The 20,893-nt window shown below is 37.5% G+C and overlaps 2 protein-coding genes, 1 long non-coding RNA gene and 4 other non-coding genes across 8 annotated transcripts in view; 5 read left to right on the top strand and 2 right to left on the bottom strand.

The window, feature by feature from the left end:
* smim7 (small integral membrane protein 7) overlaps window positions 1–20,893 on the bottom strand; it is a 303,536-nt gene that overhangs the window by 281,510 nt on the left and 1,133 nt on the right. The gene's annotated exons all lie outside the window — the stretch shown is intronic.
* Window positions 813–13,612, bottom strand: bmp7a (bone morphogenetic protein 7a). The gene is made up of 7 exons (XM_056266573.1): window positions 13,049–13,612; window positions 8,133–8,325; window positions 5,284–5,426; window positions 4,246–4,461; window positions 3,978–4,054; window positions 3,779–3,889; window positions 813–2,107 (listed from the first exon to the last, which is right to left on the bottom strand). The coding sequence occupies exons 1-7, from the start codon at window positions 13,443–13,445 to the stop codon at window positions 1,958–1,960; spliced, it is 1,287 nt and encodes a 428-aa protein (XP_056122548.1). The 5' UTR covers window positions 13,446–13,612; the 3' UTR covers window positions 813–1,957.
* LOC130100926 (uncharacterized) lies at window positions 17,714–19,652 on the top strand. 2 transcript variants are annotated; one of them, XR_008808935.1, is made up of 6 exons: window positions 17,714–17,790; window positions 18,091–18,142; window positions 18,340–18,413; window positions 18,624–18,694; window positions 18,915–19,272; window positions 19,360–19,652. It is a non-coding gene; the product is annotated as an uncharacterized LOC130100926 (long non-coding RNA). The 2 variants fall into 2 exon arrangements; XR_008808934.1 differs by lacking the exon at window positions 18,624–18,694.
* On the top strand, window positions 18,180–18,273 carry LOC130100932 (small nucleolar SNORD12/SNORD106). The gene has a single exon (XR_008808940.1). It is a non-coding gene; the product is annotated as a small nucleolar SNORD12/SNORD106 (small nucleolar RNA).
* LOC130100931 (small nucleolar SNORD12/SNORD106) lies at window positions 18,460–18,548 on the top strand. The gene has a single exon (XR_008808939.1). It is a non-coding gene; the product is annotated as a small nucleolar SNORD12/SNORD106 (small nucleolar RNA).
* Window positions 18,742–18,834, top strand: LOC130100934 (small nucleolar SNORD12/SNORD106). The gene has a single exon (XR_008808942.1). It is a non-coding gene; the product is annotated as a small nucleolar SNORD12/SNORD106 (small nucleolar RNA).
* Window positions 19,033–19,127, top strand: LOC130100933 (small nucleolar SNORD12/SNORD106). The gene has a single exon (XR_008808941.1). It is a non-coding gene; the product is annotated as a small nucleolar SNORD12/SNORD106 (small nucleolar RNA).

The raw sequence follows: 20,893 nt of genomic DNA, 5'->3' as shown, positions 1-20,893 counted from the left end.
AGTTTGGAATTACACTGTAAAAAAATATTGTTGCAGTGTTGTGCTATTATGTAACATTAAAAAAGATATTTCTTTTCAACTGTTTAATGAGTTGTGTTTTTTTCTCTATTATTTTATTGCAGGAATTATTATTCATTGTTTACATTTACAAGTAAACAACTTAAAAATGTATAATGAGCACATCTTCATAATTTCTTAAAATTTCCTTTAAGAAAATTGTATCCTATGTTTTCATTTTACTTAAAGCCATCAATTATGACTGACTATACGACTGACTAATTAATACTTAAGGATCAGTGTATAATGGATTATGGCACACTGAAAAAGCAAATGCATGACTTATAAGTAATTATAAAAATAATATATATGTAGCTATAACTGTTCTTATAATGCATAGGTCTTAATGAGTCTTTATAAATATATTTATAAAATAGTAATACTTGTAAATAAGTACAGTAGAGCTATAATTCATTATAAGCGTGGTCTTCATAAAGTGTTACCAATATTTCCTTTTCTTTGTGTTCTCAGTTAGCCTTTGGCCTACTAGCTTAGCATAGAGCGCTAACTGGTTAAGAAAGGCCCTTTTGTTTAGCCAATACAAGAGATTGTGATAATGTGCTAATATTTTTATTCAGGTATATTGAGAGGATCTTGATTGACACTCTTGTATGACACTGGATTTATCAACAACAGAATGAGGGTCAGAAGTTGAACAAAACAAATACACACATATTGAGACAGAAATTTAGCAGGAGAACCTATTCTATGCTCGACATAAGTATGTAAAATTATTAATGATAGAGATCCAAAGTAATTTAAATATATTCACTCGAAATCAATTGCCAGTGGAGTTGTAAACACGAAACTATGAGCTTGACTGAAGCCCCTAAAAGGCCAAATCCAGGCCGGTTTTTTTATGACTGAGGAACTGATAACTGCTGAGAGAAAACATGTGTTCTTTCATGTATGCAATGAAACCAAAGTGACTCCAAGGCAAAATTGAATTTCATATCTTCTGCAGTCCTGTTTAATCGAGTGCTGAACATATGTGAAAGGGTTTGTTGAGTGTCCTGAAATAGTGCAATTGTGTGAAGAGTGAAAATATTGCTTTGACTCATTGTAACAGACACCCAGAACTTATATTTCTAACTCACATCTTGTGCTGAAATACAGTGGAGTCTAAAAGACTGTGACCACAAGGAATTTCTGTGATTTAACATCTCATTTAAACCAGCAACTAACCAAATTTTGATGTAGAATTAAAAATAAATATTTAAGATTATAAATTCTCCCACTGAAGCACACATTTTCAAATCATGCTGAAAGAGTTTTTCATTCAACTTTTTACTCACATTGTTGTTTTACTCACAATGTTATCACATTGTTATACTTATAATATGATTTTTAAAGAAAAGGAAATATTAAAACATAAAATCATTTTCATTTCACCAAAACACAAACATTTTCACTAGTGGTCTCAGATATTTTGATAAGGTTAGTCATAGCAGGATTTTTGCAGAAATTACTTAAGTGAATTATATACAGAAAACATGCCATAGTGTGTAAAAGTGTTTTTTGTAATTACAACTATATAGAGCAATGTGCTTAAATCAATTACATCTTCCCTGATCAGTCTGGTTAAATCTGTGAGGCCAGTTTTTTTTTTTCTCTCTCTCTGTATCTGCTCATGTCCTCTTTGATACTCCAAACTTGGCTTTCTATACAGAAATGAAAGCCAGAAGGCCCCACACTTGACTCAGCTTTGGTCAACCTCAAACAATTCCAGGAGTTTTGAGTCTTACATGAAAATGAGTCTTCTAACAGAAAAGTCCAGTTTTGATCCAGTAATGAGTCTCTTTCCTCACTGGGCACCTGATAGTCACTAAAAAAATAAGTATTTGCGTCCCGTATTTTTTCCATACTTTATGAATCCCTCCGGCATGGGCAGAAGTAGTGATTAGTGGCATCCACAGGCTCTGACAACCATGTTGCGGTACTTTTTCAATATTACATTGGAACTGTCATCGAAGTACAAAACAGAAATTCCGTGCAGCTGAGTTGGAGCGCAGCAGGGCTTCGGGACTGTTTCTGGGTTTATGAAATGGACCTAGAAAGACCAGAGAAATGAATTATTTTAAGTGAAAAATTATGATTATAATAACTGCAGAGCATATAAATGTTTAAAACTTGAATACATTTTTTATTAATAATGTCCATCTCCTGTACAGAACTCCAAAGAGAGCTCTGCAAATTTAAGGGCTTAATTAAGGGCACTGCTCATTGTCGTTCTAAACCCCACTTTAAACCTCAGGTAGAGAAATGTTTCACACTTGTAACTTAGAAGTAGGGTTAACACTATTTTTTACGTGGAGTTATGAAACACTGCTCCGGAGCAGGGTTAGCACCACTTTTACAGTCTTAAGCCCAAACGTGCACAGCGTGAAATAATGCTGTATTAAAATGTTATGGCTAGATGCTTCACAACAGACAAACAGTCAAGTACCTCATATTATTGTGTTTTGAACAGTCACAGAAACACTGCATGTTGTATAAACAGTAGTTTCAACATTTAAAGGGGCACTTGGCAACTATTTCAACTTAATAAAAGCATTTAGAAATCATTTGAATGGTTCAATAACCTGTTCTGGAGAGAATGATGACTTTCCCCGCTCCCCCCAGCCCTCCCAGGTGGAAAGCCAACCTTGCAACATGGGGACCAACGTCCCGGTAAGTTGGAAATAGAAGCCTTGTGAGAAGCGAGAACGAGCGAGAAACACGAACTGCTTTATGGCAATTCGACATAATTCTATGATACTGTGTATGATCTATTACCCACTCGGTAGACATAGCTCCACACGATAAAGTTGGCCGGCTCCGATAATAACAAATGCACATGAGCAGCGGTAGAAAACGGGAGGAAGGTGCCGCAAGTGAGTTTTTTTATGACAGTGTTGTGAAAATATACGCCGCACAGCTGTAGGGGGAGCTCGATGAGAAAACATGCGACAACAAAAGTGAAAATCAGCGAAGAAATGTCTAGAGTTGCCAAGTGCCCCTTTAAAGGGGGAAAAATGTCAAAAGGTGATGGGAAATGTGTCAGCTGGTGTGACAAAGAGACTTTATTTTTTACATTTCGAAAGCTCCATTCATGAAACATGAAAAACTTGATAGTACAGTCAGAAATATATAATATGAGGAGGCACAATGCTAGAGCCTTTATGTAAACAGGTTGTGTGTTGCTTCGTCCAATCAATGACACTGACACATCAAATATGCAAATTAGAATGTTCACCCAAGGTTTAGGATTTTACAGTGTGAAATGCTATTAAGATTAATTATTAACCCTGGGTTAATTATGAGCAGTGTGGAACGGGAAGCAAGATAACCCAGGATTCCGTTTAACTGGGGTTTAGAATGGCCTAGGGTTAACTATTTCAAGTGTGAAAAGCCCTTTAGAATACCTTGGCTCACAAATTTTCTACCAGTGACGTTTGATGTTATTGATGTGTCACCATATTTTAGTTGAGCTTTATGTACTTGAGTTGATCAATAATTTGATTTGATTTGAGAGTGAATAACCACTTAAATGTTGTTCTGTTTTGCTCAGATTCGGACCCTATTGATTCTCATTGTATGGACAACAGCCGAAACATTCGAAAATCATCATGTAAGAAAGACAATTATATGAGACTGAAATGACACGTTGATCAGTAAATGATGACAAAATGTTTGGGTTAACCATTCATTTAACGAAAAAAAAAATGATTGTGGGACTTACCAGTGTCTGTACAATAGCATGGTTTGTGGCATTCATATAAGAGTTCAAAGGAAACACACATTCTCCTTCACAGTAGTACGCAGCATAACCCTCTGGAGCAATGATCCAGTCCTGGAAATGCAAGAAAGATGAGAAATTTTAGATGAGATAAAGGCATACAATAAAAGAGCAGTCTGGAACACTTAGCTCATCACAGTACCTGCCATCCCAGATCTCTGAAGCTCACATAGAGTTCATGCTTCTTGCAGCCTTGTTTGGGATCTACGCTGGCACCGTCTGCGTAGAACAGGAGGAAGGATAATTAAATATAGCACATTTGTATGTTAATAAACTGTATATTTATTAGGGTTAGGTAGTATGATGGTATACTGTATGTCGGATGGTAGAAATAAATAAAAAAATGCATAAGGCTGAAAATTACAACAATGAACAACCACAAGATCACATTTTATTGTAAAAAGTGTCACCTGTGGCCTCAGCTGTCTTTAAAGCCACCTGGCTGGGTGCAACACCAGGTTTGGGGTTTTTAGAACGGTGGTTACCCCTCTGTTTGTTTCCTGATGCTGAGCGTACACTACGGAGGTGGATTCCTGATGCTTTCAAAAACGCCACCATAAATGGCTGCTTATTCTGAGGTCCACTGCTGCCCACCAGACCTGCTCTCCTTGGGTTCATTCTCTCACCTACAGAGGGCGACATGAGTTGCATGATGACTTTAAGATAGATATTCTGCTTATGAGTTCTCATGTTACAATATTTTGTTTTGGTTGTTCAGAACAACACAGGAGCCCCCTGATGTTTTGAGACATTTTTTTTTTAAATATCTTCTTTTGTCTTTCACAGCTGAAAGAAATGCGTACAGGTTTGGTTTGACATGATGGTGAATAAATGATGACAGAATTTTCGTTTTTGCCTGAACTATCCATAAAGGGTTAGTTCACCCAAAAATGAAAATTCTGTCATTAATTACTCACTCTCATGTCATTCCAAACCTGTAAAACCTTCGTTCATCTTCGGAACACAAATGAGAAGCTTTCTGTCTCTCCATTGACAGCTTATGCAACTACCACTTTCAAGCCCCAGAAAGGTAGTAAAGACATTGGAGATTTAGACAAGAAATTGGAGATTAATATTTTGTAAATAAAGTGGTAAATTATGTTTTATTGCGCAAACAATGCACTTCATAAAATTGAGGTTAAACCACTGGAGTCAAATGGATTCCTTTTTTGATGCCTTTACTACCTTTCTGTGGCTTGAAAGTGATATTTGCGTAGGCTGTCAATGGAGGGACAGAAAGCTCTCAGATTTCATTACAAAGATCTTCATGTAGATCTTCCGAAGATGAGCGAAAGTCTTACGGGTTTGAAACGACATGAGGGTGAGTAATTAATGACAGAATTTTCATTTTTGATCAACCATCCCTTTAAGTGCCATTCAGCCATATGGTAGGATGGTAGTTTGGCAGGTTATGTTATAACGATATCTTGATATTTGAAGTTACCTACCATATGCGCTTTCCAGAGAAAGCTGCAGTCCCAAGTTCTGACCAGGTTTTATGACCCAGTGGTTACTGGTGACCGTGAGGTCAAATACCAGCCATCCTTCTTCTGCCGCCCATACGACTCGCGAGTCCAGCAGGTACAGCTCCCTAAGCAGGGTCAAAAGAGGTCATATATGGGTCAATAGCTCTATACTACGATCGAAAAAAAAAAGTATAAATGATGACTGAAACAATAAAAAACATATGTTGCTATGCAGCTCCTAGAATGTTACTGGTCCAAGTCTTCAAGACCCCACACATGACATTCAGAGGGGGAAAAAATAAGATATTGTGGCTTTGAATTAAGAATTTGTTCCCATGACTTATTAATTTGTTTCCTTATTTTAGGTAAATTGTGGCTTCTAATTTGTGGCCACAATATCTTTTTTTGTCCTGCGATGGGCGCTGTACAAGTCAGTAGTAGTAACCCACCCCCAAATTTCTATGACATTCTAGTCCCTAGATATGGCTTGAATCGGGCCCCTCGTTCAGTATAAGTCTATGCAGTTTTCGTCTGTTTGATTGTCTGCCAGGTAAAAATTAAAAGTCAGAATTTTTAGTAGTAGTAGTAGTAGTAGTAAAGTAGCACACCAATTCTCAACAAGTCACATGAGTTTAAGGGAATCATTTATGATGCATAAAGTGTGAGGAACAAGATACATGCTGAACTTTAATGTTTATGAGTAAGTTTGTTGAAATAACTAAGACCAATCACCACTAACTACAGACGTAGAATGATTAGACCTTCTAATTTATGTAGTGGATTTAAATTGTCTATACATATTTATAGCAAAGGTGGGGTTACATTAGCGAAATTTCACAGGCAAAATAGGTCCATTCATTGTCTATAGTCAATAGTGTACCCTGCTGAAAAATACAGCATAAACTGTAAATGTTGGTCCAGGCTAATTTATTCTGGGTAGAGCTGGTAATGCTGATCTAGGACCAGCATAGTCATATTGTTCTCAAGCAAAACTGAGCTGGTGTAGCTGGTCAACAGGTACTCCTGCTTCCTCTGCTGTTGACCAGCAAACCAGCAACCAGCATCACATGTAGGTCCTAGCATGCAAAATAATACCTTATGCTGGTGACAAGAAATGCTGGATTTTTCAGCGCGGTAGAAATGTGCGAAGCATAACTCACACATAGGTAACTTTAAAACCAAGCAGCTTCCTGGTCAACACAGAGTGAATCTGCGAGACCATACAACTGTTATGAAATCTGCCCGAAATTTGCCAGACAATGGTAAATGTGGCCACACCTTAATATCTCAATGAGACTGTCACTGTGGTGTACAGTAGTTTAAATGTAAAGCATGATTCACAATGTAGTCGAATAGGAGCATCATTAGCATTAACATCATGATTCCTTCATGAGGTTTTCTTTGCAGACAAGGAATGAGAAGCTAAAATGCCATCTCATGCCAGAACTTGTTATCCTTCTCAAATAAAGATAACACAAAATAAGCTCTATTCCATGAGATAAGACCTTGAGGTCTGGCTCATATGACCCATAAAATCAAAAACAACTGACGCTGCACAGGCAACAACATGTTTCCAAGAGAGCTCAAAGTTCTCTCTTATTAAATGTGGTGTTACTTAAATGTCATCAGATTGTCCTCTGGTGATGAAAACAGGGGGCTTCTGGATGGTTCTTCTGAACAATGACTTGACTTACAGGTAGGATTTCAGACCTTGAGGGCATCAGGAGACTAGGTGTCTAGTCGCCTTGCTGTCTGTGCGCATCAACGGGGTGAACCGTCTCTGCATAACAATGGGAGAGGTAAAGGAAGGATGATTCACAATGGGTGGTCTTCACAGGGAATGTGTGCATCGGGGGTGGATAATGCTTTAGTGTGCATGTAATTTAGGACAAGCAATGGAGAACTCAAGAGAGAGAGTCTGTCTGAGCATGTCTCACCTGTAGGACTTCTTCAGGTTTGTTACTTTATGGACACAATCAGAACTTTCCAAAGAGGTGTGATCAAGGATGAGGGAATGAAGGGGAAATCATTTTGAGGACTGGGGTGTTTCTCCAGATGTCTGGGGCGAAGAACCTCCCTTCCACCGAGGACTTTGCATCTCAATAATTGACAGTAATAGCTTTGTAATGGCGGCGGCCCTCACTGCTTGTTAGTGGCCACACCGTAAATCAGATAGAGGAATTCTGTGGGAGCCCTGGCACTAGACATGTACCGTTGGGCAGACAAATCAGTGTGTGTGTGTGAAGGCCCATTCCTCCCACATTTAGGCTTAAAATGTGAGTGGTGGCATATGTTTAATTTCAGACATTTCACTGTATTTTTTATTATGACTAGAGGCCGTTAGACACTGCTCTTTTAAAAACCCAACCAACTTGAACATACCATTAGCTTTCACATATCTGAAAAATTATATCCTTTCCTCATAGCTGACACAATAAATAACAAAACCATTAAAGTCCCAGGGAAAACAGATGCACATCCAAATTAAAGTCAATGTGAAACACCATGCCCATTTTACTTCCAATATATTTTACAATAGAACAGATTTTCAATAAAAGAGACGTGATATTATCCATTGGTAATTGATAGGATCATGTAAGTGAGTGTTACATTCCACAATGGAACAGAAAGTTGGAGGGGAGGAGTTGAGAAGGGATTTGTAAAGTCAGTCAAAAAAGAAAGTAGTTTGAAAGAAGGAGCAATTGATTGCATTTTGAAATATCATGCACTGTTGAATCATGCACAATTGAACAAGGAATGTTCTTGGCAATGTCATGGGCTGAATGGCCAAATACAATAATTTTTTCAAATGTATTTTTATAATGACATACCTTTTGGGCTGCTGTCGAAGCACCTGGAACACACTGACACGAAATGTCTCATTTTCATAACGCTCGTGCACAAAGTCCTTGTAGATGCGGAACTCTGCAGCAGTCAGGGTTTCTCCCGCCGGGATGCGGGAGAGGTCAAAGCGGAACTCTCTACGGTGCTGATGATATAAATGGAGGTCTTCATCTGGGTCCACTTCAGAAAGAGGGAGATGATTGAGTAAATGGAAGTTAATTTGTATGAAATGTAATTTAACTGTCCTTCAAGAACAAAAAAGCCATTTCTATTTTAATTTTATTTCTATTATCATTTAATTTAGCTGCACATAAACATACAATAATCTATTATTAATATTAGCTATTTTAAGACAATAAATGTGAAAAATTGTCACAGTGTGACTGTCCTCATTATGTGGAAATATTATTTGAATAAAACAAACATTATCTAATTGGTTAACTTCTATTTGTCACAGTCCACATTTATTTCTTGTGGAGTGATTCCCCCAATGTAATGTTATTAACTTATATTTTGCATAGAATTTATCTATGTGAAATGTCAAAATCTGTGCTGAGTTGGTTAAAAACTCAAGTCGGTTTGGTCTCAATGCAAACTACAGGCTTTTTGTCTCATTCAACTTCACAGTGCCGCTGCCCACTAATGAGTACACAAACTCACACCGCAGCATAAGTCACCATACACAGACTTCATTCTGTCAGAAACACAGTCGAGTCACACTGAACGCTTACACTTGATTGCCTCACCCACATCACTGTGTCCAAAAAAGAAATGTTTGCTTCCATAAGCCAGTGATTGATCTGGGCGCTGGGTACCCTGGGGAGTGAAGCTGGGGGAGAAACCACATGCCCTGCACCCACCCACCATAGACTTCAATCACACACATGTGCCAACCACAAGAAAAGCTCTGTTAAGAGCCTGGCCCGGAAACCAACGGTGCCCCACATACATATACGTAATGGATACACATGCACGTTCAGATGGTATATTGGTGGCTCTGATGGAGACTCCTTGGCATGCTAACCTGAGAGACCTGTTAACTGTGGTAAATTAATCTAATTCCGGATAAGGAAGAGGTCTTGTGTAGCATCTGGCTTGTTCCAAATATTCTAGACATGGTTGACCACATCTGGGACAAGGTTGTTCCTATCCTGTTGAAAAGACCACCATATAACCAGCATATGTTGGGTTGTGGATGCTGGGATCAACTAGCTTCACCATATTTGATTTCTGGTCACCATTCCAGCATAACCTTCTGAACCATCATTGAAATTCAGTTCCAAGCTAATATTTTCAGTGGGGTAGGCCTCATTTCCTCTTTTGTTGGCAATTGGCATCTGGTAATCCATACCCATAAACATCTCCATGAGTTTAGAGAATAAAAATCATATGAATGAAGTCTTAGCCGACACAGACTTAACGCCTGTGTTGTTTCCTCCCAGCCCTAACTCAGCTGAGGCCATCCTCAGAATTTCCAGTCTGATGGTGGCATGAGCATAACATTTCCTGGAGGTATTGTGGTGTTTTTACAATGCTAACCAATCTGTCATCCTTGATTACCACCCCTCCACTTACTCCGAGGTTTTTAAGTGACCTCCTGCAGGTATGCAGGGAATAAGTCATGCTGATTCCTCATATTTTTATGCACATCCTGTCTGTGAGTTTGTGAAGCATTTGTGTCTTTTCCTACATCTCACTATCTTGCGAGAGCACAGTTACTGGTGAAGCACTCTGAGAGGAAGAACTCTGAGGTGTGTGCATACTCAAAATAGCGAGTCATTTGTTTTACCGCCATTAAACAGTGGAAAGAAAAACATGGGTATTTTATGGAGGTAATAATTGCTTGTATAAGGCTTGGTGCATTTATGTGAAATACCATATGATGCAATGATCTGCGCTCAGATATGCATGCTGCACCATGTGCTGTGTTCTTGATATGAGGACAGGAATGAGGGCCAATACACTTGGCAGAACAAACCTTTTTAATTGTTATAATCTCTGTTGAGCAAAACAATTACACTTGCAGATGCAAGCCTTTTCAGTTGTGGGATATGTGCTATCAATCAGTTAAAGGTTTTAATCAAATTATATACAATCAATCAATCAATCGCATATATCAATATTTGCTTAGAAAAGCCCTAAAAGACGATTAAAAGATAATTAAATTATTGCATAAACTTTACAAATAGTGGCTTTAAAAGTTAACAAGAGAACATTCTATTGTCTCAATGCTAGGCTAAATGCTAAATATATCAGACAATGACAAATGTGTTTTCTTCTGAGATGGCTGAAAAACTAATTGGGGGTCTAATCGGCTTTTGATACCGAGGCAAGAAATCTGAGGTAAGATCTGCTTACTTTCTTCAAAATCAGCTTATGAACATAAACAGGTGGATTTGTACGCTGCTTGTTGTACGAGCTTCTACTTTGAGTTTAGAGGTGCAGAATTTGGATTAACAATTCACATAACGGATCGCTGTTCATTTTTGTTTGGTTATGATAATCTTGGTCCACTTTTTATCTTAAATGTAAACTGACTAGGTGTCTGCTGCAGCCTCATCTTCCATGTCAAACAGTTCATTGAATGCCCTTTTGGCTTAAAAAACATGCCAGTCTAAATGTGCCAGGCCAAATAAGTGCGAAAGGTCTTGATTTTGATAAGAAAGGTTGGGGAGGATCTTTACATTTTCATTAGTAGGAGCATCAGTGTCTGTGTCAAACTTCCAAGTGAAACACGTAAACATGGAAAATGGGAGTCATTTTAACCACAAGCTGCTCTATGAGGTCACAGCCAGGTTGCTGGAAAACCACAACCTCTTTGTAAATTAAAACTAGAAAAAGAAAGTTTGGAAAGCAAACTTTGATGTTAGCTTGACAACGCATTGTAACTTGTAGATTTTAGCTTGTATTTTATTTATTTTTATTGGGTCCATTCCAACCAGTTTTAATCTTGGTCTGTCAAAACAGACAAGAACAGAAGAATGTCAGAATTATTAACACATTCATATTTTAGATGGTTGGATTGAAAAAAACTTGACAGGAAGTTTAAAACAGTTTGAAGGCTACATAAACATTGGGCAGTTTGAAGAGAGGTGTGAAGTTTGAAGGTTGTTATAGAATCCTTGTGTGCTTATACTCTTCTTTGGTAGTTTGAAGAGAGATTTCAGGTTTGAAGGGATGCATGTCTAGGGAGGTTGTGGTTACTTGACAGGCTGGTTGCTTGGTAGTTGCTAGGGCCTTTAAAGGTGTTTCCTAGGGTGATTCCTAGGTAGTTGCAAAGGTTCTAGCTGATTGCTACATGGTTGCTAAGGTGCTCTGAGTAGTTGCTACGGTGTTCTGGGTGGGTACGAGGGTGAAATTATTCTGCCAGTCATCAGAAAGAAAACACCCTGTGCTACACCAGCCCGATCACCCCGTCCGACACTGATTCCAAACACATCATACACCTGCCCACTCATTAAATGTCTAAAACATTTTAAATTGAATTTCATTTGATGAAATTCAAGCACATTGGAATACTGTTTTCCTTGTCCAAGGGAAACAAAGACAGGAATTGGGTTTAAGAAATGTTCAAGGAAGTCCCTGACCGGATCTTGCCCTTCTGGCCTTATTAAATACACACTCTGACAAATACATTTGCATCATTAGTTTCAATTCACACAACTGCATTAATGCCCAAATCTTGGAAATAAAATTAAAGCCCTGCATTTCAAGTATTCAGCATCTCTTTCGACCCCACACATACGCACTTTTCACACAAACTAAGAGGTCTAGTCTTGAAAGCAAGAGTGTTTGGATGATGTATGTGACCCTCCATGTCTACTGCCCTCAGCACTCTCCAAAAAATGCCTCCCTAAATCCTAGTCATGCGAAACAAAGCCCCATTAAACCCCATGTCTCAGGGCTTTGAGAATATTCTGTGGAAATTGGATATGCGGTTGCTGCCGTACATTTAACTGTTAATAAGTCAATTTAGGAAAGAAAAAGGTTACTACATGTACTTATACTATTAATAACAGTACATTTTGCATAATTACAAGTAACTAACCATAAACCAAACCCTAACGATAACTCTATAAGTACAGGTAGTTACTTAATTTTACTCAGTCCCTTTTGAACAATGTAAATACCTTAAAATAAAGAGTAACCCCCCCCCCCAAAAAAAATTATCTCTCTGAAATGGAATTATTGCATAACACATTATTTGTATGAAAAATGACAGCTGCTATCCCAGATTTTGGCATTCATTTGCTGAACACATTAAATATTAAGAATATTTAAGACATTTAAGATTTAAACTAACCCCATAGGCTACATAATCTAATTTATGTCTAAATATAGTTTAGAATATAAAAAATGTAGAATTAAATTAAAGTGTTTTCACAACAAAATAATCCCAAATGATTGCTTTTACAATGTTTACTATAAAAGACTTTCAGGTTCAAAGAAAAAGCAAATGCATTTGGCAGCAAAGGATTATTCTCCAGTTCTTTAATTTAACAATAGGCCTACACCTTTATAATGTAAATAAACAAGAGCCAAAAAAAGACAACAACTTTTTGTCAACTCCATAGACTCATAGTTTTCAAGAACCCAATACAAAATGGTTCTTGATATAAAAAGGGGTTCTTTGCTTGACCTAAAAACCATAAAAAATTAAAATAAATCTAAGAGTAAGTTATGGAATCACCAAGAATCAGAATCCTAAGAATCCTAATATCCTCTTTTCTAAACTGATTAAATTACAATATGATAACTGATCTGATATTTGACTCTTACTAAGTTACCTACAGGATTCGCGTTTTGCTATCAAATTCCTTTAGCAATCCATAGAAACTTTTTTATATAGGCTATATATAAATTATGTGTTTTAAACTAAGATGATATATCATAAGATGCTTACCCAGATTGACAAAGCTCATCACCATGTCGGCATCGCTGAGAAAACGACTGTCCTGTTGGGTCATCATCGGGGGTCCCGGGGTCGTGTACGCCGGTTCATAAGAGTACGCAATCCCGCTGCGTCGATCTCCGTCCTCCAGGATGGCGTTATACAGATCCAGCATGTACATGGGAGCTGCGGTGTGTCTCTCGAGCAGGAGCGGACGGGGCCGGTGCGGCAGCCCGAGGATGGAGAGGATCTCCCGCTGCATCTCTCTGCGCTCCTGGCTCTTCAGCCGCCGCTGGATGAAGCTGGACTGAATGTCATTCTCCAGGGTGAAGTTAGCTTGCATTGCGTCCGCGAGCACACTACAACCACACGCCACTATCAAAGTTGAGATCAGCTGCACTGGAATCATATTGAATAACTTATCCTTGAAAATAATAATGAAGAATAAGTCCTAGGTTGATTAGATAACTTGAAGTCTTGCTACTTCATTCGATTATATCATAAAGTTGAGTTGATTTTAATTCTGAATGTGTTGAATAATCCAGACCGGAGATAAATCCAACATGATCTGTAATGTTGCATTGATGGTCTCGTTGCTTCTGCTGATGTCTACACGCTTTAAATAGCCCGCTGAAGCTCGTGGGTGGGGCGCGCGCACATGGGCTGTCTTTTAGTAAACAACATCATAAACATAAGCCTACTATAGTTTGGTGAAAATGATGTCCTAATTAGTACAGGCACATTTCTATAGCCTATACGTTATTATAATTAGGGATCAGTTTTACTCTTTGGAATAGCTCGATGTAGGCTACAATGCTGGCCCTCCTTAAAAGGCAATCAAACAACAATAAAAGTAAATACAATTAAAATAAATGCTTTTTTAAAGAAAAAGGCTCTGGTCATGTGACTATTTACCCAACCTAAAAAAATACAGTTCGCTTTTTCAACTAAAGTTGACAACTCTGTATAAAATATTGGGCTAACTTAAGACATGGGCTGTCTTTTAGTAGGCCAAACAACAGCATTAAAGTGATAGTTCACCCAAAATTATGTCATAATTTACTCACCTTCAAGTTGTTCTAAACCTGTATGAAGTTCTTTCTTCTGCTGAACACAAAATAAGATATTTTGAAGAATGTGGGTAACCAATTTCTGGTCCTAACTTCCCCATTGACTTATATAGAAAATAATATAGGCTACATAAGTCAGTGGGGAAGTTTTTCAAAATATCTCATTTTGTGTTCAGCAGAAGAAAGAACTTCATGTGGGTTTATAACAACTTGGGGTTGTGTAAATAATGTCAGAATTCTCATTTTTGGCTGAACTATCCCATTAACAATAGGTGGAGAATGTGTCTTAGTACAAGTAAATGTACATTTACTATTGCTCACAGATACAAACTGCTGGCCTTTCGTTTGCTGTTGACAACTCTTTAATAATATTTCCTTGTAGACCCCAAAAACTAAATGTGGTCACAAATGTGTCACAAGTAATGGGATTTAGTATATGGAGAACTCGGCAACCATTGATTTCTTCAAAATACCAGTACACTTATTGTTACAATAAAATTGTTTATTAATGCATTATTATTTTACAGTGGTAACCATAGCTGTGGTATTTTGGTGGAAACTATCACCGTGATGTATTTTTGTAAATGTAGCTATCGCTTGCTCAGTGCCATAACATAACTCTGCTGTATTTATTTTCTCGAGGTTAATAATTGTAGCCATATCCATCTGAGCACACACTTACCACCTGACCTGATCAATGAAAACACCCAGCACATCCTTGACTGTAGCCTGCCACAGGGTACGATGTTACATTCCGTCTGCCTTAATCTCTGTCCGATTAGGGAACAAACATCAGGCAAGTCATGACAGGACCCTGTTGGGGATTCTGAACGTCAGAATGACAGCTTCAGCATGGTGATCTGCCATATTGCTGACCACCTGCTGTGGTTCGGGCCCCTTTTCCCTATGAGCAGCCCGGAGACACCAGTCTGGCAACCAGCACCACCCTCCTGCTGTGTTTCCAGTCTGTGTGCACCCGCCAGCCTGAGCCAAAAGGTCAAACGAGTCCCACACCCTGGTTAGCTCATACGTGCACTGCCCATGCTGAAAGGCACCAGTGATCTCACCAGCAACTCTCTTTGTCCTACGATTAGTCCTTCCCAGACACTTTTCCTCTGCAGACCTGGGCTTTCGTTTGGGTGAGGGATTATGGTTGGGGGGGGGCTTGTGATGAGGGCGGCCCCCTAAGGTAAGCCTACTCCTTGGGCCCCAGAAAAGAACAGGCCAACCCATAAAAATTGCTGCAGACATCCATGATTGTTTCACTGTAAAAAACAAATCTGTCTCTCTTTGAAGCTGCCTCTCCTCTTTTTGAGATCATAATGTGTACTTAGGATCTGCTGTGTGTTTTTTAAATGTAAACTGTCAGGAAACAATTACATTGCTCATTCGGATTCGTCATGAGAATAACAAGACATCGACTTCATTCAACATGATTTAACACTGTAAATCCTTACATATGTCAGAAAATCTGACTTTTTGTTTTTTTAATTGAATCTTTAGACCTTTGCATATGTGTTGTTTGTTGAGGCTTTTATGACTCATATAGCATAATATAGGAGAATATGGAGCCTATACTCATTCATTAGTACATCCATAAGTAGGAAAAACACTTTTAGCCAGAGGCACAAACTGAGCAAAAATAGACAATTTGGTATTTACATGGCCAGGACGAGGTGAAATTGCTGATCAATTTACCATGACTTTTCTAAAAATATATATGTAGCTATAGCTATGGATCAAGTAAACCTAAGTAAAAAACAGTAAAGATTTCACAGAAAAGAGACACGTGTATCATGACCTGATGTCTTTACAACTAAAAGCCTTTTGCTAAAAAAGTATCATCAGATGACAGAAGGCAGGATAAATTGTAGGCTATAAAACAGGCTTTTCAGCAAAGTTTTTATCATGTTGATGATTTAAAATATGATACACCTTGAGTTTTTGTGATATGGTTTTAGTGCATAAAAGTTCAAATAAAGGAATTGAAGAAATCATATAGCTATAGCCAAAACATGCATGTTCTTGTTATTTGGGTTATCTTTTCATTTTGGTCAGTGGTTTTCCTCCGATTCTACCAATTAGCCCTTGGGAGTTTATGATCTTGATTCCTAAACAAGCCAGAAATTAGTCAACATTAGGCTAATAACCCAAAAATGGGAACAAAGAAGCATACTCAAACAAAGCAATTGACATGTGGGATCTCTCAAACAAGACCATGTTGCAACTGCAAAAAGCCACTATTCAAACCATTTAAAACATTTTTTGATTAATCACTTCTGCTTTAAATTGCAAGTTACTTGGATAAACACACATGCTTTATAGGCTATATCAAGTGCAGTCGTATTGGAAAGAAAAATATATCACGTTTGAATTACAATTTAAAAAAAATAATATATTCCTTAGCCTACATGATTGATCATTTTTAGCAAGACTAAAAGCACACACGTTTTGAAGGGATGTTTTGCACCAGAGACACATGGGGGAAGGGGTCTTTTAATCTCAGTTGATGATGGGAGATAATCCTACGACTGGTAATTCACGACTTTAGTTTCTTTGTGATAAAACAAAGAGCTAGGGGCCGCTCTATGTATGTACTCGGCTTACAAAACACAAGATATGTGCTAATGTAATCACACAAATAGGCGCTAATTGCCTACAGTGAGCGTGCAATTTTGTGCGTCTCAAAGTGTGACCGCAATATGCCCACCCCAGATAGGCTACCATGGATAACATGACGAAATAGGCTAATAATAATAATAATAGCAATAACAAGAAGAAGAAGAATATAATAATAAATAAAAATAACAATACAAAGGTTAATATTATTTAACAAATAATAATAATAAGGGCGTGAACATAAGTTCAAAATAATTTTTGGGTGAATGTCACTTTTTTTGTAGGGCGGAAATTGTGTGGTTATGTTTAGCAATTTTTTTTTAAGCTGACATTCTACAATGTAAAGGAATATGTATTGTACAGAGTCTGATTTTAGTAACCTCTAGTAACCTCATAAGATGGGCACTTTTAAAAGGAAAGCAAATTTCCAATTTAGCCTATACTGTCACCTTCCGGAGAGAATATGGTAAAACAAGGAGATGAATCACCAACTAGCAATTTTAAAGCCATTTTTTGTTTTTATCTAAAGTATGTTTCGAAATATTCCTGGTAGTTCAAAATCGTTTTACGTTATGTTGCAATGGGGGGGAAATTGAAAATTCATTTTGTTCTTAGGTACAGTGACACTTGTGATTTTTATAGAAATTATTTTCAACCAAAATTAAAAAGGGATTTTTTAAAAACTCTTAAAACAAGAGTAGCCTATTATTGCATATTGCAATTCATGATCATGGTCAATCTAGTGATAATCTTCAGGCATGTACATCTACATGTATGTACATACATTTATTCTAAATAAATAATAACACAATAACATATAAAGAAGGACCCAAGCTGTGTGTTTTTTTGTTGTTGTTGTTTGTTTGTTTTTTTGCGAGTAACATTACATCCTGAATGGTTAAAATTATATAAAAATATAGCCTTTGGATTTATCGTTTTTTTATTTTTTTTTATCTTTGTAATCGCAACAATCTATCGCTGCACAAGTGCGCATGCGCACAACCACTGACTATATAAGGCGTGGTCGCCTGCTCGTTCTTCCCAGTTCCTTCTTCTTTCTGCAGGGTAAGCAGTTTACTTCTATTTATCTACGAGAAGCGTTTAAAAAATGCTAATTTGTATAAAGTTATTGAAAAATACGCGTTGTGCTTATATCGCATGGATAAAAAAAAACTGTATTGAAGGGTTTTTGTATAGTTTAGGCTCTGACCACATTGCTCGAACACGTGCTGCTATTAATGTGATGTTTCATCGTAGCTGCAATACCGGCTGTTATTTTAGTTACTTTGTAGCAGATTGTGTGTAATTGCCGAATTCTTTTTTTTTTTTCAATATTTGACTCGCTTCATTTTGTTTGTTTTACAGTATGTGGGCTGTTGGGAAATGGAGCTTTGTTCTAGCGCATACTCAGATCTTGGTGAGTTCAGATTCACCCTAGACTCTTCTTTAAAACCTCTGGTAGCTATGATGACTAATCTTTTTTCCCCAGCAGATCGACTCTGTTGACTTAAAAAATAAGAAATAAGCCAAATTAACTGAGCAACCAGACTGCTGTAACAACGAGTTTCAAGTTTTTGTTAAGGTAACTGACCTTTACTACTCCCTTTCCCACAGACCATGCTAAAACCTAATGGATAACCTCCCGTTCCCCAGGCTTTGTTTCATGAGTTCTACACACTCTCAAACAGGTAAGGCTGAACTTGTTCTTGGGACACTATGTCTGTTTGCCATTTACCTGGTGCACATGATGACTGATCTTTTTTCCCCAGCAGATCGACTTTGTTGACTTTATTAAAAAAAAAAAATAAGCCAAGTGAACTGAGCAACCAGACAGTTGCAAGAACAATAAATTTAAGGTGTATTAAGGCAATTCACCTTTACTACTCCCTTTCCCACAGATCATGCTTGGACCAAATGTATAACCTGTTCATCTGGCTTCGTTTCATAAGTCCTACATGCTCTCAATCAGGTAACATAAGGCTGAACATGTTGTTGGGAGAGTGTGTTTGTCATTTACCTGGTGCACATGATGACTGATCTTTTTTCCCCAGCAGATCGACTCTGTTGACTTCATTAAAAAAAAAAAAAAAATAAGCCAAGTGAACTGAGCAACCAGACCGTAACGTTGCAAGAACAATAAATTTAAGGTTTATTAAGGCAATTCACCTTTACCACTCCCTTCCCAACAGATCATGCTTGGACCAAATGGATAACCTGTTGATCTGGCTTCATTTCATAAGTCCTACACGCTCTCAAACAGGTAACGTAATGCTGAACATGTTCTCAGGACTCTGTGTTTGCCATTTACCTGGTGCACATGATGACTGATCTTTTTTCCCCAGCAGATCGATAGTGTTGACACTTGCTCTAACCTTTTAAGCCAATTTATCTGAAGCGCCACCAGACTTGTTGGCATACAAAGTTTGAGGTGCATTTCTTGTTCTTTATTCTTTTATTTGTGTCCCTTCAAACGATCGAATTAGGTAATTTCAAGAGGACCTTTACATGAGTGACCTTTGATGGATGGCAACATGTGAGGCAGTTGAGGTGTGTTTTCCTAGTATTTGTGTATATAAAGAATGGAAAAGAAACCGCTTCAATTTTAGAGTCTTATGGTTTCTTGTACACTTCTAGGGCTTTGAGAGATGTGTACCCCGATGGCCCTCCAGTGCCAAACCTACACGGAGAAGCGGGTGAAGTGTGTATAATGGCTCTCTCTGCCAAGCAGCTCACGTTTACCAGTGATGAGGGAGAAAGAAACAATTTTGTACTTCCTAATTTTTTTCCCAATAAACCTGAACCATCAAAACTTTGCTGCTTGTTTTTGGAATACTTTCTCTCATGCTCTTATGAATGTGCCATGTTATAACTGTCAGTTGAGTGAATTTAATGTTTTGTGACCTATGGCACAGAGTTTGTACAAGGTTCTTGAAGTTGACTTTTTGAAATTGAAGTCTTAAAGTGTACTTAAAGTGCTTGACTAATTTAAATGCTATGAAATGTCAGTTTTGAAAAAAACTAATACAATCTTTTCATGCAAAATTAACACTGCAGCCTGTCTGATAATCCCCCAGACCTTTTCTCGATAAGATGTACAAAAACCCAACATTAAAATATTATTTATTGAACGATAGCCATAATAAACTTTGTATTTAATATATTATTAAATGTGTTGTATTTTTGGATGCATTCTGTAATTTGAGTTTTACAATCCTTATATACTATAGATATTGTTTAAATGTATCTGATTGTAGTCCTGGAAAAAAAAAAATACTGAAAATCTTTGAAAGTTCTGTAATTTCTTTTTACAGTATTTGTACAAACTCTGTATACCACCCACATGTGAAAGTTTCATGGCCCATTACAATGAATATATTTTCTAATTGATCCAAATCATTATTAACATGCAATTACATTCTTTGACCTTGAAATGGTATGTAGGCTAAAAGTGTATAAAACTGGTAGGAATTTAAAGAGTTCAGTAAGATCCTAAGGACTGATGCTTCTGCAAACTAACAGCACTCACACTACAAGATAACGTTTGACCGTGAGATTTCCTGTGTTCAGCCTGGAATCTGGTTGTTTGTGAATGGAATCGTGTGTGTTGTGCTGGCTTTGTCACATCATGCCACTTCACACTATAGGAACAAAACCTAAATTTGTAAAAAAAAAATTCTATTATATATGGTCTCCCATTTTAAAAATCTTTTAGTGTGGGTCAGTCAACGTGGTGTATGATACTCAAGGTCAATATTTATTCCTAACCTGAAAGCAAGGTGCCTCTGCATTTAATCATAATACATGATTAAATGCAGTGACATTTTCATACACTGACATTTTTAGAGCAGAATTGAATTTTCTACTGCACACAGTTTTTAAAGTGTTTATTCATATTAATCAAGCAGTAGCTTTTAAGAGGTGTCATTTATTGTTTCAATTCATGATCAGAAAGCTTTCATCTCCCATACAGAGATTTTACATTACTAGACTGCACATTAATTTAAACTTAACTCTAGGGTAGAGTACTGTGAGAAGGCTGTTCTAACTCTTCTCTGTAGTGCGCTGCTGTTTTAAACTGTACTTTTTATTTTAATAAACACTAATTACCATGTGCCCTGTCCTCATTTGATTAACAAAAAGTAAAAGCAATATTAATCATACACACTTT

This window comes from Rhinichthys klamathensis, unplaced genomic scaffold (assembly GCF_029890125.1).
Source record: "Rhinichthys klamathensis goyatoka isolate OS25496 unplaced genomic scaffold, OSU_Roscu_1.1 h1tg000249l_1, whole genome shotgun sequence".
Lineage (NCBI taxonomy): Eukaryota > Metazoa > Chordata > Actinopteri > Cypriniformes > Leuciscidae > Rhinichthys > Rhinichthys klamathensis.
The sequence above is the reverse complement of the archived record's forward strand: the minus strand, read 5'-3'. Positions and strand labels throughout refer to the sequence as shown.